At 55.4% G+C, this 26,547-nt stretch overlaps 2 protein-coding genes across 8 annotated transcripts; one reads left to right on the top strand and one right to left on the bottom strand.

The window, feature by feature from the left end:
• Positions 1 to 342: 342 nt before the first annotated feature.
• Pop7 (POP7 homolog, ribonuclease P/MRP subunit) lies at positions 343 to 1,385 on the bottom strand. Its single transcript, XM_052168620.1, has 2 exons — positions 1,176 to 1,385; positions 343 to 973 (listed from the first exon to the last, which is right to left on the bottom strand). Exon 2 carries the CDS (start codon positions 961 to 963, stop codon positions 541 to 543), a length of 423 nt encoding a protein of 140 aa, XP_052024580.1. The 5' UTR covers positions 964 to 973; positions 1,176 to 1,385; the 3' UTR covers positions 343 to 540.
• Positions 1,386 to 9,579: 8,194 nt separating this feature from the next.
• Gigyf1 (GRB10 interacting GYF protein 1) lies at positions 9,580 to 26,432 on the top strand. Of its 7 annotated transcripts, none has more exons than XM_052169124.1 (27): positions 9,580 to 9,779; positions 15,963 to 16,206; positions 17,058 to 17,187; positions 17,432 to 17,538; positions 17,632 to 17,761; positions 17,859 to 17,954; positions 18,054 to 18,165; positions 18,291 to 18,399; positions 18,794 to 18,834; positions 18,974 to 19,138; positions 19,328 to 19,581; positions 19,667 to 19,775; positions 20,317 to 20,451; positions 20,598 to 20,698; positions 20,843 to 21,014; positions 21,119 to 21,285; positions 21,423 to 21,523; positions 21,602 to 21,721; positions 21,864 to 21,964; positions 22,234 to 22,316; positions 22,429 to 22,572; positions 22,652 to 22,873; positions 23,136 to 23,323; positions 23,418 to 23,578; positions 23,682 to 23,872; positions 23,944 to 24,070; positions 24,149 to 26,432. In XM_052169124.1, exons 4-27 carry the CDS (start codon positions 17,504 to 17,506, stop codon positions 24,199 to 24,201), a joined length of 3,117 nt encoding a protein of 1,038 aa, XP_052025084.1. In that variant the 5' UTR covers positions 9,580 to 9,779; positions 15,963 to 16,206; positions 17,058 to 17,187; positions 17,432 to 17,503; the 3' UTR covers positions 24,202 to 26,432. The 7 variants fall into 7 exon arrangements, with proteins under 7 accessions (XP_052025084.1, XP_052025082.1, XP_052025081.1 ...); XM_052169122.1 differs by having other exon boundaries at positions 23,941 to 24,070; XM_052169121.1 differs by having other exon boundaries at positions 23,133 to 23,323.
• The last annotated feature ends 115 nt before the right edge of the window (positions 26,433 to 26,547 follow it).

The following is a 26,547-nucleotide window of genomic DNA, read 5'->3' as shown; positions in this document are numbered from 1 at the left end:
CAGAAATCCGTCTGCCTCTGCCTCTCCAGTGCTAGGATTAAAGGCGTGTGCCACAACCGCCCGGCTTTTAAACCTTTTCTTTTCCCAAACCTGGGAACCATGAGAGCCCGGTGCATCCCAGCTGTAGCTGGCTCAGTAGATGAGTCTACTCTCTCATCGTCCTGAGAGCACACTGTACCAACCGAGCTTCTGTGTTACACTCAACACACTTGATTCCTGTCACACTGGGGTCTAATGTGGGTTGCTTTCCTGTGGCCTAAAAATACTTTCAAAGTTTCCTACCATTCCTATTCAAGTACACACAGAATTACACTAGGCAGAAGAGGCCATTCGAAGCCCAGCACCAACACAACTTAATATTTTATTATACAGGACAAGAAGATTCACTTCTTGGGCTCTCCAGTCTCAGTCCTCTAAGCTGAGGTAACAAGGCTCTGATAAGAGGTCCATTGACAGAGCTCAGAAAACAAGGGCCACTGTGAACAACCAGAAACCTCGGCCACATGGATGTGTGTGCATGAAGGGTTTGGTGGATGAACGTTACTTGGGCGTGACCCTGAAGACTCGGATGTGGATGGCTGAGTTGTTCCTGATCCTCGTCAGTGGCTCTCGAGAGTCAGTCTCGGGCTCCAACTCATCCACCAGCTCCACGGTGGAGGTATTGGCAGCCACCTGGAGGGACCCAAAGCTGCCTGCCTGCAGCTGCAGGGCGATGTTGATGGCCCGGTTGATGGCCAGGCCCAAGCCATGGATGTAGATTTCAGTGCATGCGTTCTGCCCCCTAGTGCCTCCGTCCAGTAGCTTCTGGCAGCGAGCTAGCTGGGCCTTAAAATCAGTCTTCATGTTGACATAAATGTCATTGGGCCTCCGCGGCAGGCGGTGGGGTAGTCGTTTCCGAAGGGTGTACTCCACGGGGTCCAGCTCAGCCTCGATGGCACCGCGGGGTTCTCTGTTTTCTGCCATGCTCTGAGTCCTGGCACGGAGAAGGAACGAGATTCAGGGAGAATGACCAGAGAATCCTTTCTTGCCCAGCTTTCTAAGGGCGCAACCAGAAGGGGGCGCCCTCCACGCCCTCTTCCTTCCCAGCGTCTCAATCCCTTCCACTTCCGCTTTCTCCACTCCCAGTTTTAATTCATTCATCACGTGGTTCCCATTCCAGGCGTTTCCACGCCTACCTTCTCCCTTCCACGGTGCCCTTCACTCGCGCGAGCCTCGCCGACCGATCCAAGTGGACGCCGCTGCCCACGATACGCAGAAGAAGAACGGAGAAGGGATCTGCACAGGAACGCACGGCAGCCTCGCCAGCACGGGCTACGCACTGCGCACGCGCGAACACGCCCAAGCCGGAACCGTTGAGCTTGTGGCCTTCTAGGCCTCCGTTCTCTCCGCCCCCTTTCCTCATGCGCGTGCGCAAGGGAATTTAAAGCTCGCGAGACTTGAGGGTTCTCAGAGTCTTATTCTTGAGCGCTTCGAAGGGCGGGACTAGCAAGCAGAGGCGGGACTAACTGACAGAGGCGGGCCCAAGAGGGGCGTGGTCGGATCACCCAGTTTTCCCCTCCCCCGGCAGGGCGGGACTCGAGGATCTAGGCGGGAAGCAGGGTTGGAAAAGGGGATTCGGAACTGCGATCCCGAGTCGGCATTGGAGCTGGGATCGCCCAGGGGCCGGAAGTCCGTAATCCACTCCCTTCCATCTCACTTCTGAGCAGTGGAGTTGACAGCTGACTTCCCGCCCGAGGTCCTGACAGCCCCGGAAGCGGAGAAATCGAAGGGATCGTGTTAAAGCCGGATGTCCACCATGGGCTCCTCCCTCTGCAAGGGACCCACGTTAGGTGCCAAGGGTCTGCAGCTTCCCGCCACACCTCTTTACTGTCTTCTCCCGCCGCACTCCAGCTGCTCCCACTCCACCGGCCGCACCCTGGCGGAAGGGACAGGAACTGCAGTACTTGGGTTCCTAGCCCCTTAAAGTGAGTGGGGATCTGGCTCCCTGCCCAGATTGGTAAAGCCTTTGGACAGTTTCCTGCAGAAAAGAGTGAAGCCTGCGTTTGGAACCTCGTCCCAGATACCGCCAGGCCACCCACCTAGGCAGGATCCGATTGAAGACTGGAAAGAGAAATGTGCACGCTGCTGTATAGCCAACCTCGAACTTCTGATCCTCCTGCCTCCACCTTGTGAGCGCCAGGGTTAGCGGGCACACTCACTCAACTAACCTACATCCCTAACTTCTAGGATTTAGGTTAAGATGAAAGGTTTGACATTCTAGACCTTACTTAGCTCCGAGTTGATCTATATATTTAATGAACGTTTTAGGGAAGCCTCAGGAAGAGTTGCACATAAAAGCCAAAAAAAAAAATCTTTATTATTATTATTTTTTTTTTTTGGTGGTAGCTCACGCTAGCCTAAACCTCATGCTCCTGCCTTGGCCTCCTCAGTGCTAATATTTCAGGTGTGCCCGACTGCACGATCTTAATAAGTTCATCCTGAACCTTATGGCAAATAAGTGGACTGAATAAAATGATTTTGTAACATTGCCGGACTCATAATTGTCTTATCAATTAAGAACACTTGCTGCTCTTCACGATGACTTCCAGAGGACCTGAGTTCATTCCTGGTACCCATGTCGAATGGCTCACGGGCACTGTAACTCCAGCTTCAGGAGACCGGACAGCCTCTTCTGGCCTGTTGTGTGCCCAGACACACAGACACATATATAAAAAATTAAAATATATATATTTGCTTTTAAAGCTATGGCTATTGCGTGTATGGTGATGCAATGCAGGAACATCTACGTTGTGAAGTCAATTCCACAACCTTTCCATTGGCTCTGAGGATCAAAGGCTCACACAGCAGGCTCTTCACACACTGATCCATTGGGCCAGCCATGTAAATACAGTCATTAAGAAAAGTGTGCTGCTGGCAGATGTGTAGATACAAAAATCAATAAAACAGAGAATGCGGAAACACAAGTCCATCGGAGAAAGGGTCTCTGAGCCAGGCTGGCATCAGACTCAATGACAGTGCCCTTGAAGGTCTGCTCCTACCTCCCGCTGCCAAGTGTGGGAATTCCAGGTGTGGGCCAGCATAGCTGATTTCTGCAGTGCTGGGGAAGGGACCCAGGGCTTTGTACCCGCTACTGTTTTGAGTTATGACTCCAGCCAATTCATTTTCTAGACAGAAATGCAAACATAGCACAATGCATGCTTCAGAACCAAGTGCTTCTGAAACAGAGCAAGGAAAGAAAAGGGCCTTAAGACCATAGCATGGCCAGTGGCTCTGAAGAGGAAACTGTTAGCACGAAAACAATTGGACAAAAGGCTAGTCAGGCAAAGAGTCCAGAGACAGGGTCAAGGTGGGGTGGGAAAGAAAGATAAACTGTTGTTCATCAAAATTTCAAGGCTGGAGGGGCTATAGGTAAAACTACCTACTGTGAAGCCTAAAGATCTGAGGTGGGGCCCTGGGTCACATAATAGAAGAAGGAAAGTTTAAAGCTGTCCTCTGAGCCTATGTCCGTGCACATACACTCTCCAAGCACACTCAAAATAAATAAATTTAAAAATAACATTTAGAAACCTTTGAGGCAAGCCAGGCAGTGGTGGCACACGCCCGTAATCCCAGCACTCTGGGAGGCAGAGGCGGGTGAATATCTGAGTTCGAGGCCAGCCTGGTCTACAGAGTGAGTTCCAGGATAGCCGGGCTACACAGAAAAACCCTGTCTCCAAAAAAACAAATCCAAAAAGAAAAAAAGAAACCTTGGAGGCTGGACACAATGGCTCACACCTGTAATACAGGCACTTAGTAGACCGCAGCCGGGGGATTGGCACGGGCTCGAGGCCAGTTTAAACTAGAGAGCTCCAGATGACAATGTAAGACCCTGTCGCAAAAACACAACTTTTATGAAAGACCAAAACTGCATGAGAACAGGATGCACAAAGCTGAGCGCCGTGGTCCACGCTTGGGCCGGGCAGGTGGGAGGTGGAGGGCAGAGGGCAAGAGGCTCAGTTCCATCCTGAGCTCCATAGAGAGTCTGACGCCGGCCTGGTCTAGAGAGAAAAGCGTTGGAGAGATGGCTCGATGGATAAAGTGCATTCTGTCCAGGCCTAAAGACCTGAGCCTGATCCCCGGGACCTACTTAAACAGAGCCGAGACCCAGCGCCACAGTCGCCCTCTGACCTCCAAACAGTGGTGCGGCTGCCACATGTGTGCTCTCACCCATCATATGCCATACACACATGCACATGCAATAATAACAATAATAATAATAATAATAGAGAAGGTAAAAGAAGCATGAGATGGGAGAATATATTTGAAAATCATATATTTAATAAAAGATTTGTATCCAGACTGTGTAAAAACTGGGAACTAAAGAGTTTGAATCCAGGTGCCACGGTGCCCAAAACCCAGATCTCTGAAGGCTTAGCTAACAGGAACATGTTTCATAAAAGCAACAACAACAAAATATATATATATATATGTATATATATGTATATATATATATATATATGAACAAAGAGAGAAAAAAACACTCAGCTAGCTGTACACCTGTAATTCCAGCACTCAAGAGGCAGAGGCAGGTAGGTCTCTGAGCTCGAGGCCAGTCTGATCTACAGAGTGAGGATAGGCAGGGCTACACAGAGAAACCCTGTCCAGAAAAAGAAAGAAAACAAAAGAAAAGAAAAGGAAGGAAGAAACAACTTAATTACAAAATAGACAGACATCCTGGATATTTCAGCAGGGGCGAAGGATGATGAAAATCTCACAATTTAAATGTTCAATGTGATTAGCCATTTGATTTGTTTTTTTTGTTTTTGTTTTTGTTTTTTGAGACAGGGTTTCTCAGTGTAGCTCTGGCTGTCCTGGAACTCACTCTGTAGACCAGGCTGGCCTCAAACTCAGAAATCTGCCTGCCTCTGCCTCCCAAGTGCTGGGATTACAGGCGTGCGCCACCACTGCCTGGCGTGATTAGCCATTTGAAATGACAGTAATGTGAGGAGCTGGTGATGTGATTCTGTTGGTAGAGTGCTTGCCTAGTGCACAGAAAACTCTGCATTGCACTCCTAGCAAGGCATAAACCAGAAGCTTGGGCACCTGTAATCCCAGCACTCAGTTGGTAGAGGCAGGAGGATCAGAAGTTCAAGGTCATTCTCAACCACACGGTAAGTTTGAGGCTCTGCTTTAAAAAAAAAATGAATGAACAAATGAATCAAAGAAGAGGGTCTTGACAACATCAAGTACAGATGAAAATGCAGAAAAATCAGGATCTCACTTGTTAGATTTCTGGAAATGTGAAATGGTTCAGGCATTTATTGTGAGACTTTTCGCTCCAAATGGAGGCTATTTAAGACTCAGGAAACATAGAAGGCTCAGAAAGTTCCTGAAACTAACAAAATTCGTAGGGGTAGATCTTGGTAAAGCTAGTTCTCAGTCCTTCCTACCCCCAGTACACATGCTCTCTCTCTCTCTCTCTCTCTCTCTCTCTCTCTCTCTCTCTCTCTCCCCCCCTTTCTCTTTCTTTCTCTATACATATATGTACACACACACACACACACACACATTATCCCTCTACAAGTCTCATGAGGAGCTAGCTCCAAGGATGCAGCTTCCGTGAGTCAGTAACCATACAAGGTGGATCTTCCAATGTTATAGCTGCCTTTGCGTCATCCATGATCCCTCTAGAAACCCTAAGAAATTTATTGCTTCTCCAGAATGGACTTGACTTTGGAAGAATTGTTTGGTCTGTGGGTGAATAGACATGTGTGTGTGTGTGTCCTTAGGAGAAGTTATCAAGGTATCATTCTAGAAATGATGCTTCTATAGCTCCCCTAAATGACCCAAGAAGAGCACTTCTGAACATTTAAAAGATTTTACAGCATGGCAGTGCATTCCTGAAATACCAGCATATGGATAGGAGGATTTCAAGTAGCAAGCTAGCATGGGCTACACAATGTCTCAAAACAAAACCAAACTAACAACAGAGAAAAAACTATACAAGGCTGTGACTGTATCAAAGCATGCTGGAGGCCCTGTGTCCGAGCCCCAGGCCTGCACGACAACAACAAAACCTCAGACAAATGAAGAAAACCCGTAACCAGGGTGATAGGGATACCCACAGTAGTCCTGTAGTGAATAGCCCACAGCTGGAAAAGCCAGATGCCTTTCAGGTATTAAATGATAAAAGAACAGACTGCGGATTATCCACCCACAGAACATCATTACCCACAGCAACACGACTTACACTGAGGAATCCTCTTGAGCTGTGTGAATACTAGTTGCTTATGGGGCTGGGAGCATGGCTCAGTTGACACAGCACTGGCTGAGCGTGCAAAGTCCTGAGTTTGGTCCCCGGGATCCACATAAAATCTTGACCCGAGCATGGGTGTATGTACTTGTAAATTGTTATTATTATTGTTGTTGTTGTTGTTGTTGTTGTTGTTATTGCATGTGCATGTGTGTATGGTATATGATGGGTGAGAGCACACATGTGGCAGCCGCATCACTGTTTGGAGGTCAGAGGGCGGGCGACTGTGGCGCTGGGTCTCGGCTCTGTTTAAGTAGGTCCCGGGGATCAGGCTCAGGTCTTTAGGCCTGGACAGAATGCACTTTATCCATCGAGCCATCTCTCCAACGCTTTTCTCTCTAGACCAGGCCGGCGTCAGACTCTCTATGGAGCTCAGGATGGAACTGAGCCTCTTGCCCTCTGCCCTCCACCTCCCGCCTGCCCGGCCCAAGCGTGGACCACGACGCTCAGCTTTGTGCATCCTGTTCTCATGCAGTTTTGGTCTTTCATAAAAGTTGTGTTTTTGAGACAGGGTCTTACATTGCCATCTAGATATACATATATATTCAGCACATGTATATTTTTAGTATGTGTGCATACATATTTAGCATATCTACATCTTGGATATATCTATATCTATATTGATATTTTCCCCCCAGGGATGCCCACTCCTGCAAGTTGTCCTCTGACCTCTACATGTGTCACAGCGGGTTCATGCACACCCACGCATACGCACATGTACACACATCTGGGCTTTACAATGGAAGTCAAGCTCTCAACCAAAGCTTGGTTTTCATCCTTTCCCTCCAGGTTTCTTCCTTCACGCTGCTGTACTCTATACTCCAAGTCTCTTCGTTGTTCTTTGGTTCACTTTTCTTAAGCTAACAGCCCACCGATGCGTCCTTCCATCTCTAAGTCTGGCACCGGAACTCTGCGTGTGTAGTGTTATGGATTGAATTTGTGGATCTTGCACAAGCTAAGCAAGCACTCCTGAGTCACACCCCCAGCCCCTCACTGGAGTAATTGTTCTACCACTGAGCTACATCGATGCCCCAGTGGAAGCCTTTGATAAAACTATCTTGGAGCTTGTCCGGTGGTTCCCAACCCTCCCAATGCTGTGAGCCTTTAATACAGGGCCTCCTGTTGTGGTGATCCCCCAACCATAACATTATGTCATTGCTACTTCATAACTGTAATTTTGCTACTGTTATGAGTCATAATGTAAATAAGGATATTTTCCCATGGTCTTTTGGGGTCAGGACCCACAAGTTGAGAGTCACTGGGCTGGGTTAGCCATTAACATTGTGTTTAGCCGGGCAGTGGTGGTGCACGCCTATAATCCCAGCACTTGGGAGGCAGAGACAGGTGGATTTCTGAGTTCCAGGCCAGCCTGGTCTACAGAGTGAGTTCCAGGACAGCCAGGGCTACACAGAGAAACCCTGTCTGGAAAAACCAAAAAAAAAAAAAAAAAAAAAAAGATTGTGTTTGATCTCAGCACAGGGAGGCAGAGGCAGGTGGATCTTTGAGTTCCAAGTCAACCAGGGCTACACAGAGAAACCCTATCTTAAAACCAAACAAAATAAGAAAGTGTGCACTGTTCCTGCAGAGGCCTGAAGTTTAGTCCCCAATACCCTTCTCAGAAAGCTCACAACTGCTTGAAACCCAGGGAATGGGGTACCCTCTTTTGGCTTCCTTGGGCACCTGCACTCATGTGCACAGACCCTTACACAGACACCCACATTGGCAAAAATTACATTCTAAAAAACTGGGTTTACAAAGAAGAAGCAGGGCACCTGTGTGGTTCCATCTTTATTGCCTTGGCTCAGGGTAAAATTATGAACATTTTGTGTAGTTTTTGCTGGGTTTTTTAAGGCAAGGTCTTAAGTTGCCGGGGCAGGCCTGGAATTCCCGCCCCTCTGGTCGCCTACTTCCTAAGCACTAAGGCTGCAGGAGTGCATCACCACACCTGACGCCCTTCTTGCATGGAAAGCACTGGACACAGGAGCTAATATCAAAATTGTGTGGGGGTTGGGGGTGGGACACAGAGGGACATCCCAGTAAGGTGGGATGGTTCAGAGGCAAAGTCAAGAAGATTAGCATTCCCAGGCTAGTGAGTTCAAGGCCCACCCCAGACACAGTGGGTGACACTGTTTAAAAAAAAAAAAAAACCGCCGGGCAGTGGTGGCGCACGCCTGTAATCCCAGCACTCAGGGAGGCAGAGGCAGGCAGATTTCTGAGTTTGAGGCCAGCCTGGTCTACAGAGTGAGTTCCAGGACAGCCAGGGCTACACAGAGAAACCCTGTCTCGGAAAAACCAAATCCAAAAATCCAAAAAACCAACCAACCAACCAAACAAACAAACAACCAAGCCACAGGGAGGCAGAGGCGGGCAGAGTTCAAAGCCAGCCTCGTCTACATAGCTAGAGCTTCAGGCCAGCCTAGGCTAGCGAGACTTCCAAAGAAAACCTTGAAGATACACACCAAACATTTGCGTACCGAGTTCCTCAGTCTTGAGGGGATGCCATTCTTAAATCTGCATTTTAATTTCTTAGAAACACTCTCAGACTTAGTAACTTGTGACCGAGAGGCTGACCTTGAACTCCCGACCCTCCCGTCTCTGCCTCCCAGGGGCTGGGGCTATAACTCGCACCACCTTTCAACTTTCTCCAGTTTATGTTTTGAGACCAGGTCTCAGTCCGGTAGCCCAGGCTGGTCTAGAAACTGTCCTTAAGGTCTGGGGTGCAGGACGTATCTCTCTGGGGCAGGTTCCTTTGCTCAGTTAGACTGGGTCTTACTCTGTAGCCCAGGCTGGCTTCGAACAGCTGATCCTCCTGCCTCCACTTCTCACCCGACCCAACAAGTCCGTACACACTTAAGACAGCCCCAGTCAGACCGCTTCTAAAAATCACTGCGCTTTTTCCCCCCTAAACCCCCACGGTGTTCGGGCACCATTCTGGATTTAATGGCTATTACGTCCAACCCAGGCGGGCTGCCTGGAAGAAGCGGGGCGGGGGGGGGGACGTGGGGACACCCCCGCCCCACCACCAAGCCTCAGGTTGCACTGGCACTCCGTCACGTGACGGGTCGTGGACCGGGAGGGGGCTCCTGGGTCACGTGCGTGGGGTGGCGGGGTGTGTGTGTGTGTGTGTGTGTGTGTAGCCTTGCATCGAGCGGGGGTCGCGGCGGGGGGCGGGGGTCGCGGCGGGTCGGAGTCCCGGGAGCGAGCTGGCGGCAGCGGCGGCGGCGGCGGCGGCGGCCGCGGTGGCGTTGGAGGGGGCGGCCCCGCGTCCGTGTCACGTGGTACGAGGCGGGCAGCCATCTTGCTACAAACACAAACAGAGAGGAGCGGCCGCCGCGGGAGCGCCAGCGCCCCCCCCCCCACAGTCCCCCCCTATTGCCGCCGCCGCCGTCCCGGCCCGCCGCGCGCCACCCGCCCGTCACCGCCACCGCCGCGCCCGGGTCACCAACGCCCCGGGGGACCGGGAACCTCGCGCCTCCCCCCTCCCCCGGTAAGCTCTGCGAGCACCGGAGCAGGCCCGCCCCCGACGCCGGCGGCGGCCGCCCGGGAGCCTTTGCGGGCAGAAGCCGGAGCCGCGGCGCGCGGGCCCTCCTCCTCCTCCTCCTCCTCCTCCTCCTCGTACTCCTCGGTGGCCGGCGCGCCAGCCCTCCCGCCCTCCCCGACCCTCCCTCTCCGGAGCGGGCCCCGCGGCCGCCGCTCGGGGCTCGCCGTCTCCGGTGGGGGGTGGGGGAGGCCCCTGCTCGCCCCGCTCCGGTCCTCGGGGCGGGAGGACGGGGAGGGAGACGGGGGAGGGGGAGGACGGCGGCGGTCCGCGCGCGCCCCGCGCACCTGGCGCCCCTCCCTGAAGGGCACGCCGTCCTCCCGGCCCGTGCTCGCCCGCACCCCCCTCCCCGCGCTCAGTCCGAAGTAACGGTCGCGTCTCTCGGGGGGTCTCCCCCCCTGCGAGCTCCCCCGAAATGTCCCGCCCGGGCCCGGCCTTCCTGCTGTGTGGTGTGTGCGCGCGCCCCGACCTCCCCTTTTGGCGGTGTCCCCTCTTCCCACCCCACACCCCCCTACGTGCCAAGCCGAACCGGGGCCTTGGCGGGGGGCTTGCAGGGCCAAGCGTGCCACCACTTTGGCCACCATGGTAGCTTTCCTCCGCCCGAGCGAGCGCCTCGTCTCCGGGTCTTCACCTCGGTTTCTCGCGTTTTTAAGCCGACACCTAAGTGCTTGGTCATGGATGTCCCTTTTCCCTCCTCAGTGGTCCGGTCGCGTGAGACACCTGTCTGTCTGAGCTGGGGGGCTGCTGGCCATCCCTTGACGGGGCTCGTCCCAGTCCATATGTCCCAGCGAGATGGGACAGCTGCGGGTCACCCACTGCCCCTCACCGTTTGCCTAGAATTCTTTTCCTTATTCCTCCCCCGCCCCCCAAAATGAAAGACCCTTCAGTGTCCCCTCTTAGACCCAAGAGTTACTACAGTTCCCAAGCGGCTTGCACTGCTGAGCTTGTGTGATGCTAAATAAATAGTTGGCGGCCACATCTTTCCTCCACCCACCCTCCATCCCCCTGTCTCCCCGCTCAAAGTGTTCCTTCCCTTCAGGAAAAGCCCCTTCCCAGCAGTCATTGCCCTCCGAGAGCTGGCAAGCCATTTGCCCACTCAGGCACCCCAAGCCACGCAGGACCAGTAAGTGTCTGGTTGGCTCTGGTACCTAGCCATCCAACTATTTTCCTTTGGATCCCCAGTCAGCTCAACTTTTAGTTCACAGGTTGTCCATCAGTATCCCAAGTTAGGGGTGGATTTGAGGAAGAACTTGGCGTATTATTTCTCTCCATGGACTGGGGGAGACCCCAGGGGCGGGAGGATCCTGAATCCCACATGAGGCTTCTAGGAAACTTTTGACATCTGTTGTTGGCGTTTGAGATCAGAATCATGGCCCAACGGTGAGATGGCTCAGCCGGACAAGGCACTTGGTTTTGCAGGCCTGTTGACCGAGAGTCCACTTCAGGGTGGGCCACCACAGAGTTCTCTGCTGACCCTGCATGTGCCCCCCACCCCAGCATCATACAGATAAAGAGAGAAAACAAAAACCGGCTCAACTTTAGGCGAGAGAGGGTGCCCCCCAAAGTTTGATGAAAGGACTCTGGTGGCTGTAGCGCTTGGGCAAGCCCCAGGACCAGATTTTGGGTGTCTAGAGCCACAGAAGTGTCAGGTGGCCACACAGTGATGCTAGGCGTCCCAGGAAGACAGGGACTCCCTCTTGCAGGGCTAGACTAGCCAAAACACCTCACGCTGCCTCAGCGAAGAGACCCTGCCTTGATAAATACCATGGGAAGCAACAGAAGACACAGTATCAACCTCAGGCCTCTGAGTTCGTCCATAAGTTTGTGAAGTGTGTGCACGTGCGAATTCAAATACATCCGTGCACACCGTACTCACACACACAACAAAAGTTCTCAGAAAAGTCTAGTATCCAGACATTCAGGAAGCAGGAGTGTTGCTGTGCGTTTGAAGCCAGCCTTGGGAACAGCGGGAGGTGTGCAAGCATCTAAGGTCTAAGAAGGAATCTGAACCCGCTCCAGACTCACAAAGGAAGCCTGAGCACTTGGGGTGACTCCTGCCGCCTGACACATCTCTGCCCATCTTGGGTGTTGTTGAGGGTGTCGGGGTACCCGGTCGGGAGCTATAACTTTATTTTCTATGTACTGGAGGCCCCGGCTGGCAAGCTGGCAGAAGGGATCAAATGAGGTAAGGCGTGAAACTACTCTGAAAGCTGTGAAGTTGGTTCACAATCGCCAAGCGCTAAGGTTGTCACCATAGCTCAGAGTAGAGCAGGGGTAGCTGCCGCCCTGCGGATGCTGGGGGCCCTGGAGTCCTTCCTCCTCCCGCTACACATGGAGGATGTGTCCATGCATGTAGAACTGTACACACATGTATGTGCGGATCTCCATCCTGGGAAAGTGCTTAGGTGATTGCTTGAGTTTGGGGCATTTGGAGGTGTGACTCCATTAACTGTAGTATAGGAAGTTACCAAGTTACATTGCTTTAGGTTGTGACAAAGTTTGGGGGGGGGCTAGAATGAGGAGGTATTGTCCCTAATTGTGGTCACCTTGTGCTTGGAGTTCTGGGAGCCAGCACCAGCCCCAGCCCCAGCCCCAGCCCGTGGCTCCAGCAGGGGTCAGCCTTTCATAGCAGGAGAGCTCAGGTGCTAGGGGAGTTGAGGGGTGGGCTGTGGGGGAAGAGGGGGTCTTAGAAAGCAGAAAGAGAGGCTGAGGGGCAAACTGGAGTTGGCCTGGGAGGAAAAGATCCCCCAGCCTGGGCAGTCAGTAAAAAGAGGTGGGGGAGACTGGCCCCAGCCCTGCTGCCCACAGTCTTCTGCATTGGAAGGGGTCTCAGATACTTAGCTTGAGGAGCTGGGGTGAGCAAACTTAGGCTTTGATTTTCTTTTTTTTAACCTTCATTTTAAAATTACTGTGTGTGTGTGTGTGTGTGTATGTGTGCACACGCACGCGAGTGCACGTGTGCATGTCCCATGATGTTTGGGGGTGGGAATGGACACATCTTGGAGCAGTTGGTTTTCTCTTTCCACAGTGTGGGTCCTAAGGATCAAGCTCCGGTCATTAGACTTAGCCGCAAGCACCTTTATCAGTGGAACTATTTCACCAGCATCTATTCTTTTCCCCTGGACTTTGAATTTTCTCAGGGGACAGTGTGATGAGCGAACCCTTCCCTTGCTGCTGAGGGGCATGGGAGCTTTCAGGTGGCTTCTTGTTGTGAACGCTGCGCTTGTGGATAGAGGAGCATTTCTCAGTCTTGTCATTGTGTCATCTCTGTCCACCTGTCTGCACCTGGCCACATGCCACCTGACAGGCCTGCCCATACGCCCTGCCTGATTCGAAGTGCTGGGGATTGAACCCAAAGCCTTGTGCATGCTAGGCACGCCCTCTTCCAACTCAGCCTGCTGGGTGTGCTTCCTTGTGTGGGGCCGCCCTGTTGCTTGTGAGCTAGCCTACAGCATCCCTGGTCTCTGCCTGCAGAAGCCAATAGCATCCTGCTCAGCCTACTTGTGGCACGGGTGGAAGCCACATGGTGGACTGCCTGCCACTTGCTAGGTCCCTTCAGGGTGAGGAAGACACCCAGTGCTGCCCAGGTCCTGGCACTGGGCCTTTTCTGGGGCTGGTGTGCAGCCTCGGTCCGTGTTCCCTTGAGCCTTGTCCCTGCTCCCTTGAGCCTTGTCCTGCCTCTGCAGTGGCTCCACATTGATGCTGTTTATGCCGTTTTTTTCTTTTCTCTTTGTAAATTAAGGGTATCCGCATCATTGTCACAGCATCCTGTCCACCACCATCACCCCACTCCCATGCACTAAGCAGTATGCGCCATGGCGGTGTGCGGAGGTCTGAGGATACGTTGGTTCTCTCCTCCCACCATGTGGATTCTAAGGGATCAGCCCTACGTGGTCAGGCGTGGCAGCGAGTGTCTTCACCAGGCCGAGCTGTATTACCAGCCCATGGCTCCTTACTCTTTCTAACCAGGGCAGCTTCGTGAAGGGCGGGAGGGTGCCAAAAGGTGGCACGCCCCATTGCTGTCTCCTACGGACACACTGCCACATTGCCAAGCCCACTGTCTGATCCACTAGGACTTCACTGGGACGGTTCCAGATCGTCACTTTGGAGTTTTGAAGGGGTGTGAGGGCCCCTCGGTGGGAATAGGGAAAGCTCGAGGGTGAGCTATAGCCCCACAGGGGCTTTTCCCTTAAAGCCTCGGCGTACTCGCAAGTGCAGCTAAGTGTGTAAAGACCACAGGTACTGTTCTTTTAGTCTCTGAATATATACACGTGAGAGTGTGCACACGTGTGGCGGTCAGAGGCCAGCCTTGGATGTCAGTCCTTCTGCCTTGTTCAAGATGGGGTCTCTGTGGGTTTCGTTCATCTGATTAACTGGTCCGTGGCTCCTAGGGATGCTCCTGATTCTGCCCCACCTCCCTGTGGGTGCGCGATCGTGGGGCCTGGGGACCTGAACTCTGGTCCCACTGTACCCCGAGCCATCTCCAGCCATGCGCTGACTCACCCCCAGGGATGTTCCTCTTCTATCTCCTGACACGAGGGTTATAAGCAGGAAGGCTTGGCCTTCGCCTCAGTGTTAGGACTTGAACTCAGGTCCTTGTGTACTTTTCTGACTGAGCCATCTACCTTGCCCTACAAAATTTTTTGTTGTAGTGGTGGGATGTTGTTGTTGTCTGCCTGTTTGTTTGTTTTTAAAATAAACACTGAGGGTTGAAACCCAGGGCTTGTACATGCTCTGCGTCGCCAAAGCTTTTTAAATGATTGTGGGTGTAGTGGCTCCGTGGGTGTAGCAGCTCCGTGGGTGTAGCGGCTCCATGGTTAGGTCAGGCGTCCTCTTGCAGAGGCCCTGAGTGATTTCCTCCCATGTCAGGTGATTGCTTGCCACCTGTAACCCTAGGTCCAGGGATCCAGCACCTTCTGCTAGAGTCTGGACACTTGCATCCGAGCGCACATACTATCATCATTGCCTCCCACCCCTAAACACATATATGTAATTCAGAAAGAAAATGATTGGCAAAAGCCAGGCATGGTAGAGCATGCCTCTAATCCCAGCACGCAGGAGGCTGGGGCAAAAAGATTCTCTAGAAACAAAAAGTAAAATTACCACTTTAGATATTACATTTTTGATAGTTCCTTTATTTTTTTTAATGTGCATTGATGTTTTACACGCGTGTATGTCAGTATGAGGGTGTCAGATTCCTTGGAACTGGAATTACTGGACATTTGTGAGCTGCCACGTGGGTGCTGGGAATTGAACCAGGATCCTCTGCAAGAGCAGCCAGTGAGTGCTCTTACCACTGAGCCCTCTCTCCAGCCCCGCGTTAGTCATTGTTTAGGTGTGTGGTTGTGTGGCGTTAATACATGTAGCGTGTTATACAGCTGCCAGGTATGTCCACACCCTTCTGGGCCCAACTGAACTCTACACCTGGTCAGTGTTTGCGGGCAGCCCCGTCTGTCCCAACTCCAGGTCTTTGACTCTGATCTGCCCCGGCACTTGGCTACTCTGTAAGAAACACCCTACAGGGGTTCTCTTTCTTGGGGTTCAGTCCCCGTTCCCCTCCCTCCTGCTGGGAACTGAACCCACTGAGGCATCTCTTTAGCCCCCAGGTCCTTTTTAGCAGCCCTGGTGGCTGAGGCAAGTGGCTGGCTACTGAAGTGCATCTCCAGCCCCTTTAGGTTTTTTGTTTTGTGTTGCCTCGGGGCGGGGTGCTGGGAAGCTTGTGTACCCTTGTGTGCTACCACATGTGGTCTGTGCAATGGGAAGGTGAACCCCAGGGCGTCTGTTTAGTGACAGCTCCAGCCCCAGACTTTCACCTCTGTGTGTGACTTAGTTCACTTAGTTAGCATCGTGTCCCCAAGGGCTGCCTGGTCCCATCCCCTCAGGGTGGTAGTATAGAAATACGTGATTGTGGAGCCCTCCTGGATATAGTGCAGCCATTGGGGGGGCGGGGCGGGGTAGTGTGCAGCTTGGGTCAGCCCAGGCTTTGTAGTTAGGACACTTAGTAGCTTAGGTGTCCTGGGGTACTGAGATTCTGGGTCACCCCATTGTCTGCCCTGGGGTCTTGGTTTAGTTACTGAGGAGACGCTCTTTCTGAGGCTCCTCTGGTAGAAACGTTCTTCTTCCTTCTTCTAGACTCCTGGCGTCCTACAGCGGATGGGGCCTGGAGAGGCACACTGGTCCAGCCTGCTTCCCAGCCTGTGATAAAACCCCACGTACTGCCCCTGGACACTGCCTGCCCTTTCTCCTCTACCTGCCCTTCCTGGATGAACCCCTTCCTGAGAGTCTCCTACCCAGGCCCCTAGAGGAACCTGCCCCTGTGGCTGCCACTGCTGCCTCATTAGCCTGAATTGAGACTGAATTCGCCTCTTCCCATATGGTGAGGGAACCTTCCGCCAGCCACTATCTAAGGACCCTCGTCCCACCTTGACCTTTTTCTGAGGGGCAGTTCTTGATGGAGGGGAAGGAGTTTAAGACTTGGTTCCCACTTAGTGGATGCCTGGGATGCTGTGGCCACACCCACCTGCTCTGCACCTGCCCCGAGACTCTGGAAGTCCTGTCTGCTTAGTTCGTGCCAAAACCCAGTCCACGCAGACAGATGCCCTAAGTTTTTTCTTTAGAGAAGTCTGCTTGTTCTAAGACTCATTCTACAAAACGGACCATTCCTCTATAGAACATAAGTAACCCCAGTGCCTTCCTGTTTTATTTTTTGAGACAGGGTTTCATATAGCCCAGGCTGGCCCTGAACTTGTATGTAGCCAGAAATGAGCTTAAATTTCTGAACCTCCAGCCTCGGTCTCCCAAGTGTTTGGGATCAAAGGTGGGGGCTACATCCCTTGTTGGTGTGGTGCTGGGACAGTCTAGGGCTTCAAGGATGGAGTAAATGTCCCTCCCCCACCAGCCAAACTATATCTCCAGTCCAGGTATTGTTTCAGAATAGTCTTACTATATGTTGTCCCAGGTTGGCCATGAACTTGCAGTCCTCCTGCCTCTACCTCCTGAGTGCTGGGATTACAAACATGGGCATTACAAAACAGGCATAAGTATCTGTTCTGTGCTGAAAATCCTCAATATATTCTGGGTGCACGGGTTACCTCAGCCACCCCAGGAGAGCACCGCAGACCAGGGACCACCTTGTACCTCTCACTGTACCCCGCAGCTGTGGGCCAGAGGTTGGGAGTCGGGAGGCGGTCTAACTCACTGCTGTAACCATCCTCTTCCTCTCCTTAGGATCTTTCCCAGATGTGAAAGTTTCTCCCAGGCACTTCCAAGGCTCTAGCTAGTTGCTTGGGGATCCTAGTTGAGCCCAGCCCAGGCCCTGCCAGACGAGAGCCCTTGTTTCCCTGGACGGGACTGTCAGGTGAGTGTCGGCCACCAGAGGGCGTCCCACTGAGCTGAAAGGGTGTTCCCACCCTCCTTCCTTCCCTCCCCTGGACTGTCCCCTAACCTGACTCAGCTTTGGTTAACTCATGGTGTCACTGGTCTCCTGTCTGGTTTAGGTGAGTTCAATGCTAAAATGGCTCACCGTCTGGATGGAGGCCTGTCACTGGCCCAGCTGAGTACTGGCACCTTGACTTCCTCATGACCTGTCTGTGGCCCTGCAGGTATCTGGACAGGACACGCCTGCTCCTCTCCTCCATTCATCCTTGACCTGTGAGAAGCATCCCAGTTCCACAATGGCGGCAGAGACACTCAACTTTGGGCCTGAGTGGTGGGTCGCTTAAGCTCTGGCCCCTGGGAAAAGCTGGTGTAGAGGGGAAGGGCCACAGGGACCCCCGTCTCCCCTCTTTCTGTACCTGTTTAGGCTGAGGGCCCTTTCGAGTGGTGGCAGCGTGGCCTCTCCGCCCCCATCTCCTGCCATGCCCAAGTACAAGCTGGCAGATTACCGCTATGGGCGAGAGGAGATGCTGGCCCTCTATGTCAAGGACAACAAGGTGAGGTTTGCAGATGGAGCGCAGCCCCTCGCCCGCTCGCCTTAGCTGTGAGTTGCCTCCGAGGGGTTAATATGTCGGGCCTCCTGCCCCATCCCAGGTCCCGGAGGAACTACAGGACAAGGAGTTTGCTGCAGTGTTACAGGAGGATCCACTGCAGCCTCTGGCTCTGGAACCTCTGACTGAGGAGGAGCAGGTGGGGCTTGCTCAGGGTAGAGGAGGGAGGAGCTGGGCTTGGGAAGCCGGGGACTGACTGGGTGATGGTCCTCACTGACATTCCTGGCTCCCTCCTCAGAGAAACTTCTCGCTGTCGGTGAACAGTGTGGCTGTGCTGAGGCTGATGGGGAAAGGGGCAGGGCCCCCTTTGGCCGCCGCCTCCCGTGGCAGGGGCAGCACTCGGAGCCGAGGTAGAGGGTGACTCCTCTTCGTGTATTTTGGGGGAGGAGGTGGGCAGAGTCGGAGTGGGTGGTGCCAAGGATGTAGAGGGACACTCGTGGGACACCCCAAACCCACTGTGAGCCCTCTTCTTCAGGGCGAGGCCGTGGCGACAGCTGCTTTTACCAAAGAAGCACTGAGGAAGGCGACGGGGCCTTTGGAAGGAATCCTCGGGAGATCCAGCGAAGCCAAAGCTGGGATGACAGGTGGGGAGAGACGGCAAGTAGGGAGAGACAGAGACGGCAGGGTGGAGAGACAGCAGGTGGGGAGAGACGGCAGGTGGAGAGAGACCAGGTGGAGAGAGACGGCAGGTGGGGAGAGACTGCAGGTGGAGAGAGACAGATGGCAGGGTGGAGAGAGACGGACAGGTGGAGAGAGACGACAGGTGAGGAGAGACGACAGGTGGAGAGAGTGGAGAGAGACAGGTGGAGTGGAGGAGGGCCACTGAGCTGGCGGGGGTGGGGGTGATCAGAGGGACCACAGACACCCACCAGGCCAGCCCTGATCAGAGCCCTGGGGCCTGTCCACCCAGCCTGGCATCCCGTCGCCTCCTTGGGAGGGGATGATGCGCGTGTTTTGACCTGCACCTTTCTTCCACAGAGGTGAGCGGAGGTTCGAGAAGCCTGCAAGGAGAGATGGAGGTATGAGAGAGTTGAATGTGGTGGCCGGTAGGGAGAGAGGCAGTGCAGACGGGGCTCCCAGGGGGAGGGTGGAGGAGAGCTGACAGGAGTGAGCTCTCTGAGGGTCATCCCGGCTCCCTGTTCCTCTCCCCTGTGCCAGTGCGATCTGGCTTTGAGGAGGGCGGGGCTGGCCCGAGGAAGGAGCACGCACGCTCAGACAGCGAGAATTGGCGCTCCCTTCGAGATGAGCAAGAGGATGACAGCAGCTGGAGACTCGGGGCAGGACCCCGGCGAGATGGTGACCGCTGGCGTTCCAGCAGCCCTGGTAAGATGGGCCAAGGTGGGGCTCGGGTATCTTGGTGATAGATACTAGGAAAGGTGCCATGCACGTGAGGAATGAGAAAATCCCAGAGGAAGCCATGCTAGTTGGGAAGGCCTGGTGAGCCGGAGCAGGTGGGTCTTGGTTTGGCTGGACACTAGAGGGTTTTTCCCCTTGTCCACCTTTCTCTTTCAGATGGTGGTCCCCGCTCTGCTGGCTGGCGGGAGCATGGGGAGCGGAGGCGCAAGTTTGATTTTGATTTGCGAGGGGAGCGCGGAGGGTGTGGTGAAGAAGACGGGCGGGTCGGGGGTGGCACCTCTCAGCTCCGGAGGTGCCGGGGGCTCGATGGCTTTGAGGATGACAAGGATGGGCTCCCAGAGTGGTGCCTGGATGACGAGGATGAGGAGATGGGCACGTTCGATGCCTCCGGAGCCTTCCTGCCTCTTAAGGTACTCAGCTCGGGCCGGCTGGGGGGGGGTGGCAGCTGCCCCCAGCTGCCCTCCCACTGTGTCCATGCCGCCCTTTCCCACACAGAAGGGCCCCAAGGAGCCTATTCCTGAGGAGCAAGAGCTTGATTTCCAGGGCCTGGAGGAAGAGGAAGAGGAGCCGTCAGAAGGGGCGGATGAGGAGGGGCCCGAGGCAGGTGAGCCGCCCTGACAGCGCTGCGGGGACAAGGCCTGAGGGTCCTACCGTGTCACAGAGCAGGCCTGGGAGTCGTGTGCTTCGTGCGGAGTGGGTCTCTGTGCTCATGCTTGGTTAGGGGTTGGCCAGAGAGCCAAGGGATAGGCTCACTGCCCAGGGCCATGGAGCCGGCTGTTCACATGTGCTGCCCTGAGCTGCCTCAGATGCCGTCCCCCTGCAGTTGTGTTTTTCCTCATATGTGGGCACGTCAGAGAACAACCGTGGGCACAGGTCCTTTGCCTTCCCCTTATATGAGGTAGGGTCTCTGTTCTTTGTCTGCCAAACTAGGCCTACTGACGGGTGGCGAATCTCCCGTCCCTTCCATGTTCCCATAGGAGAACTGGGCTTACAGACACACGCTAGCACAAGTGACTTTTATATGGGTCCCTGGGATTTCATCCCAGGTCCTTGTGCCTGGGAAGCGAGTACTTTTATGCCTCGAGCCCACTTTGTGGCCCTAGCTCCTTCACGTTTGAGGTCTAGTAATCAGCCATTTCTTCCAGGAGGGAAGGAAGCGGCCCCGTTGCCTCCTCCAGAGAAATCAAGCCCCCCGTCTTCACTGCCGGCCTTGGGCCCTCTCTGGACGGCAAATGAGGAGGGTAGTGAGGCGGTGGAGACAGAGCTGCCCCCCGCTGAAGGTACGCTGGCAAGGGCTGTGCAGAAGGGCGTGGTGGGCATGGCTGGCATGGCTAGTGAAGTGCAGTTGTGGCCTGTTGTCCTAGCAGCTACTGGAGCCATCTTGTCCCTTTCTGTGCCCTCCCTACTTTCCTGTCTCTTCATCTAGGAGATGAGGTGAGGGGACTGTCTCTAAGTCCTAGACTCAGTTCGCCTCCTGGCCCACCTGGAGATCTAGAAGATGAAGAAGGCTTGAAGCACTTGCAACAGGTTTGGGGGTGCCTGTGCCTCCCCTCCAGGGCTGCAGAGCCCTTTGCCCCGTGTGTCCCAGATCTGTCTGACAGGGTCCCTGGCCTGCCCTCGAGCCCGGTCTTCCTTAGGCGGCTCAGACTTGCCTCTCTTCCTGGACTGCAGGAGGCAGAGAAGCTGGTGGCCTCCCTGCAGGACAGCTCCCTGGAGGAGGAGCAGTTCACCGCTGCCATGCAGACCCAGGGCCTGCGCCACTCCACAGCTGCCACTGCCCTTCCCCTCAGCCATGGCGCCGCCCGGAAGTGGTTCTACAAGGACCCACAGGGGGAGATCCAAGGTAGCGGTGGGTAGCAGGCTGCTGGGGCTTGTGTTGCTGAGGCAGCTCTCGGCTCTGACCACGCCATGGCCACCTCCTGATCCCTATCGGCCTCCTCCTTCCAGGTCCGTTCACGACGCAGGAGATGGCGGAGTGGTTCCAGGCTGGCTACTTCTCCATGTCCCTCTTAGTGAAGAGGGGCTGTGACGAGGGTTTCCAGCCTCTGGGAGAGGTGATCAAGATGTGGGGCCGTGTGCCCTTTGCCCCAGGGCCCTCGCCACCCCCGCTGTTGGTGAGCACTCTCTGCTCGGCAGGTTTCAGGGAAGGCCAGTGGGGGCAGCAGCAGGACCTCGGGCTTCCTCACCACCTCGCTTGCTGGGCATGCCCCTGCTGGGCACACTCACACAGGCCTGCTCTGACCTCCCGCAGGGGAACATGGATCAGGAGCGGCTGAAGAAGCAGCAGGAGCTGGCCGCCGCAGCCCTGTACCGGCAGCTGCAGCACCAGCACTTTCTGCAGCTGGTTGGCAGGTATGGGGAGCTGGGGGCTTGCTGTGGGCAGGGGAGTGGTCCTCCGCGGTCCACCGTCTGAGTCTGGGGTGTGTGCAGCCGCCAGCTCCCGCAGTGTACAACGCTCCGGGAAAAGGCAGCTATGGGGGACCTGACGCCGCCGCAGCAGCAACAGCTCACAACGTTCCTGCAGCAGCTCCAGGCTCTCAAAACCCCCAGGTCTGTCAGGTTGTGTCTAAACTGGTGTATGTAAGAAAGTGTAAATCTGTGTGCTGGTGTGAGACAGAGGGGGAGGGGAGCGGGAGGGGGAGGGCAGGCTACAGGAGAACAGTATCCTGAGGGCCAGTGCGTTGTTTCTCAGAGGTGGGGACCAGAACCTGCTCCCGACGATGAGCCGGTCCTTGTCGGTGCCAGATTCAGGCCCCCTCTGGGACTTACATACCTCAGCTTCACCACAGTCCGGTGAGTGGACACCCTGCCCCATGCCACCTGCTGGTTCTTTGTATCCCAGAGTCTCCTGCTGCCCCCACTCTTGTCTGGTCCGCCCCACCGGTTCAGAGGGGCAGTGCCCAAGCACCCAAGTTGCTGCAAACAGCATAAAGTCGGGCGTCTCTAAGATGGGAGCCTGGACATAAGGCAGGGAGGCTCATTTGGGGACAGATGTTTCTGCTTCCTGTCTGTGGGTGGCCTGCCCAGGCCTGGGTCTCTGCAGCTGCCTTTTCCCACTGCAGGTGGTGAGGCCAGTCTTTGGGACATACCCATTAACTCTTCGACTCAGGGTCCAATCCTAGAACAGCTCCAGCTGCAGCATAAAGTGAGTAGCAGGCTGGCCTGGCGAAGGCGGGGCAATGTGAAGGCGGGGCAGTGCGAAGGCGGGGCAGTTGGGCAGCCTCCCTGCTGGCTAAGGTCCCTGTCTGTCGCCTCAGCTCCAAGAGCGCAGAGAAGCGGAGCTCAGGGCAAAGCGGGAGGAGGAGGAGCGCAAGCGCCGCGAGGAAAAGCGTCGCCAGCAGCAGCAGCAGGAGGAGCAGAAGAGGCGGCAGGAGGAGGAGGAGCTCTTCCGGCGCAAGCAGGTTCAAGTCCCACCTGTCTTCTGGGCCTAGCCTGGGCCTGGGGCCAGAGGGCCACCCTCACCGCTGTGTCCCCACCCAGGTGCGGCAGCAGGAACTGTTGCTGAAGCTGTTGCAGCAGCAGCAGGCAACGAATGTCCCTGTGCCCCCGGCCCCCAGCTCCCCACCCCCACTCTGGGCCGGCCTAGCCAAGCAGGGTCTGTCCATGAAGACGCTGCTGGAGCTGCAGATGGAGAGTGAGCGCCAACTGCACAAGCAGCCGGCCCGGGAGCCTCTGCGGGCCCAGGCCCCCAACCACCGCGTGGTGAGCACCCGCCCCGACCCCGGGAGCCCCTCGGCTGCAGTCGCCCAGGGCGACTGAGTGAGCCAGCGAGCATTCGGGTTGGGGGAGGTATCCCTGAGCTCAGACTCCCCGAGCTAAAGACCTAGCTCCTTCCACTGTTGGCAGGGTGGCCCCTCTCCCCGGGCTGTACCTCACGTCCTCCAGTTTGCCCCCAGAGGAGCCTCCCACCTAGATGTCCAGGGTCCCATCTTAGAGCCCCCTGACTTCCTGCCGTTTGCAGCAGCTTGGGGGCTTGGGCTCTGCCCCTCTGAACCAGTGGGTGTCTGAGGCTGGGCCACTATGGGGCGGGCCAGACAAGAGTGGGGGCAGCGGCAGTGGCAACCTGGGACTCTGGGAAGATACGCTGAAGAGCGGCGGGAGCCTGGCCCGAAGCCTGGGCCTAAAGAACAGTCGGAGCAGCCCGTCTCTCAGGTGGGTGAGACGCCTGAAGAGCTGCGGTGTGTCAGGAGGAAGGGATGCGAAGGTCTGGGCTCATCTGTGGCCTCCCATTCCCCACCTGCCGCAGTGACTCCTACAGCCACCTGTCAGGCCGGCCCGTTCGCAAAAAGACAGAAGAGGAGGAGAAGCTGCTGAAGCTGCTGCAGGGCATCCCCCGGCCCCAGGACGGCTTCACGCAGTGGTGTGAGCAGATGCTGCACACGCTAAGCACCACAGGCAGCCTGGACGGTATGGACACGTCCCCTCCCCCAGCCCCACCCGGGGGGGGGGGCGCTCTGCTGGCCTAGGGACTCAGACGTGTCCAGCATGCCTCATTGTCCCCTCTCCATAGTTCCCATGGCTGTAGCAATCCTCAAGGAGGTGGAGTCCCCTTATGATGTCCACGATTATATTCGCTCCTGCCTGGGGGACACGCTGGAAGCCAAAGAATTTGCCAAACAATTCCTGGAGCGGCGGGCCAAGCAGAAAGCCAGCCAACAGCGGCAGCAGCAGCAGCAGCAGCAGCAGCAGCAGCAGCAGCAGGTGGAGTCTTGTGGGCCTTGGGAAGGCAGGATGCGCGGGACTCTCCTGACTCTTCTCTCTTGCCTTAGGAGGCCTGGCTGAGCAGCTCCTCCCTACAGACAGCCTTTCAGGCCAATCACAGCACCAAACTGGGCCCTGGGGAGGGCAGCAAGGCCAAGAGGCGGGCGCTGATGCTTCACTCCGACCCCAGCATCTTGGGTGAGTGTCGGTGGGCCTGGGAAGCTCTGCTCTCCCCACACGGCCTAGGTGAGCTCACTCACTTCTCCCTGGCTTCAGGGTACGCCCTGCACGGCCCTTCCGGTGAGATCGAGAGCGTGGATGACTACTGACTGACCAGCCTGTCCCACCAGCCCCCTGGGCCTTAGACTCGGGAGGCGAGGCGGCAGCAGCATGGACCCTTGGGTCTCCAGCCTGCAGGCTCCCACAAGGAGCAGAGGAGGAAGGAGGGAGGGAGCGAGCGGGGCAGGGCCCCCAGCACTTGTTACAAACCACACATGCACCTTAACTCACCCACCACGAGGCACTTTACAGACCGGGAGGGGCTTTTCTTTTCTCTTTAATTTTAAACATTAGGAGAGACAAAAATATCATTCGGAAGCCAGACGTATCCCCTCCGTCCCTTTGGGGATAACGGGTGTGACATTGGAAGGCCCACAGAGGTTTGGTTTTGGTTTTTTTGTTTTGTTTTTATTTTTACTTTTTTTTTTTTCTAGAAAAAAAGATAAAAAATAATGAAAAAAAAAAGTTAGGCTGAAAGGAAAAAAAAAATCACACTGTTATTTTCGGCCAGTGGGTACCAGGCCCCATGGAACTGTCCTACCTGGCCCCCCTGAGGCTGCACTTACCCTGCTGCCCTTAGAAGGTGGGTCACCGGGGTGACTGTAGGCTGGGCGCTGGCAGTTTGCACAGGGAGGCCCTCTCCAGAAGCCCCGCCCACTGGCCCCTCTGTGATCAGCTCTCTGTGGAGGTTACTGTGGCTGGTGTCCAGGTAAGGGGCCAAAGTCGCCCCTTACCTCAGCTGCTTAGGAGGAACGTTGCACAAATCGAACGAGCTGCCTCAGCTCCCCCTCCCCCACACCCCGTGAACAGCCCTCCCTCCCACACTGGCAGGGGAGTTGGGGAAAGACCTGTCAGTGGCGGCCTGTCAGGTGGGCTCTGAACTCGGGGCCTGCTGAGAGGCTGCTCCCCACCGCTGCCATTTTGGGGGACAGCCTGGGTGTGACACTGAAAGCCCTGGCTCCCTGCCTTTGCCACATGAATGTATTCTCTGGCCCCCAAGTCCGTCTCACCCCCTCTGAGAAGGGACACAGCCCTTCTCCAGAAGCTGGAGAGCACCACCTCCTATCATGGCCCAGGCCTTGCTTGTGAGGGAAGGACACCGAAGGAGTGGCTTGGGGCTGAACCTGTGGGGGGCGTGGTGAGCGCCCCTGGTCCGCAGCCAGCCCTGTGGGAAGCAGAGCACAGCTCTGCACCCGACCCCTCCACTGACCAAATGGGGGAGGGGCAGCGGCCCTCCCTCTCCTTGTTGTTTTCCGTGTTGGGTGTAAGGTTGGAGGTCGAAGCGCCCATGTCCTGGGCTGGGGGCCACCTAGCCTGTGGTCACCGGCTTCACTCCTAGTCCCCCGCCTGGGTGTGTCTCCATTGTTGTTTGGCTTTCCCCCCTTTTTCTTTTTAATATCCTGTGTTAGTGATTCTCCCATCGGCCTCATTGCTCAGAATGCAGTATTAGGGCAAGCGAGTGAGCGAGCCCGCCGCCCGCCACTGCCTCCTCCATGAATGTATTTGTCTTTTCTGCCCTGGGGAAGTGGGGAGTGGGCCAGCTTCTTCTTACCCATCTATCCCCAGACAGGTGACCTTTTGTTTTCCTTTCAACTTTTTTTTCTTTTCTTTTCTTTTTTTTTTTTTTTGCACCAAAGTGGCAACTGGGTCAGTGTTGGGGTCGGGCCAGCTGTGGTGGAAGGGCCCCTCCACCTGCTTCTCCCTGGTTTTGACAGTGTTAGCGTCTGTGAAAAGACAATATTCTCTCTAAAGCAATAAGGGGGTGATGGGCCGGGGGAACGTCTTGCTGCTGCTGGCCCCCAGCTCCCTTCCCTCTTGCCATTGTGGTGGCATCGGAGGGGTGGGAGAGACTCCTGTCGTGACTGAATGTAACCTACCCTGCCCCTGCCACAGCCAATGCAGGGGGACGGGGGGTACTTGTCTCTTCCTACCCCTTCCCCCAGCTACAGAGACTTTGAACTTGGGGGCCCATGAGCCTGGAGAGGCCTTAACCCTGTGAGGAAGTGTAGGGGGAGCCCTCTCCCACCCCATCCCCTCTGAGAGTGGTCAATGTTTACAAGCCCTGAGCCCCTAGCCCAGGGACTCAGATGCCCCCCACCCTATCTTAATCCTTTCCACATCCCAGCCTTGCAGGGCCCTACTACCCCACCCTGCCCCCTTGGGGTTCAGGGTAGTGGAGGTATCCTGTGGATCCCAGTTTACCCTACCTCTCCCCTGTGTGACTTCCCTAATACCCACTCTTGTAAATACGCCCAATAAACCTTGGTGTGTCCTCCCAGTCTCCCTGGTCTGCTGGCTTTTGCACGGTACTGAGCTGGGGCACTGGGGGTGTGTGCATCTGGGAAATGCTGGCCTTGGCCTTATGTAGAGTAGGAACGGGCACCCTCTGTCTACAG

The sequence above is a fragment of the Apodemus sylvaticus genome, chromosome 22 (assembly GCF_947179515.1).
Source record: "Apodemus sylvaticus chromosome 22, mApoSyl1.1, whole genome shotgun sequence".
Lineage (NCBI taxonomy): Eukaryota > Metazoa > Chordata > Mammalia > Rodentia > Muridae > Apodemus > Apodemus sylvaticus.
The sequence above is the reverse complement of the archived record's forward strand: the minus strand, read 5'-3'. Positions and strand labels throughout refer to the sequence as shown.

Bases quoted from the DNA above. Each gene is read 5' to 3' on its own strand.
- Pop7 (XM_052168620.1), bottom strand. From the start codon at position 963: ATGGCAGAAAACAGAGAACCCCGCGGTGCCATCGAGGCTGAGCTGGAC.
- Gigyf1 (XM_052169117.1), top strand. From the start codon at position 17,504: ATGGCGGCAGAGACACTCAACTTTGGGCCTGAGTG. The intron at 17,955-18,053 runs GTGGGGCTTGCT...CTCCCTCCTCAG, and splicing joins CTCTGACTGAGGAGGAGCAG to AGAAACTTCTCGCTGTCGGT. The intron at 19,776-20,316 runs GTGAGCCGCCCT...CATTTCTTCCAG, and splicing joins TGAGGAGGGGCCCGAGGCAG to GAGGGAAGGAAGCGGCCCCG.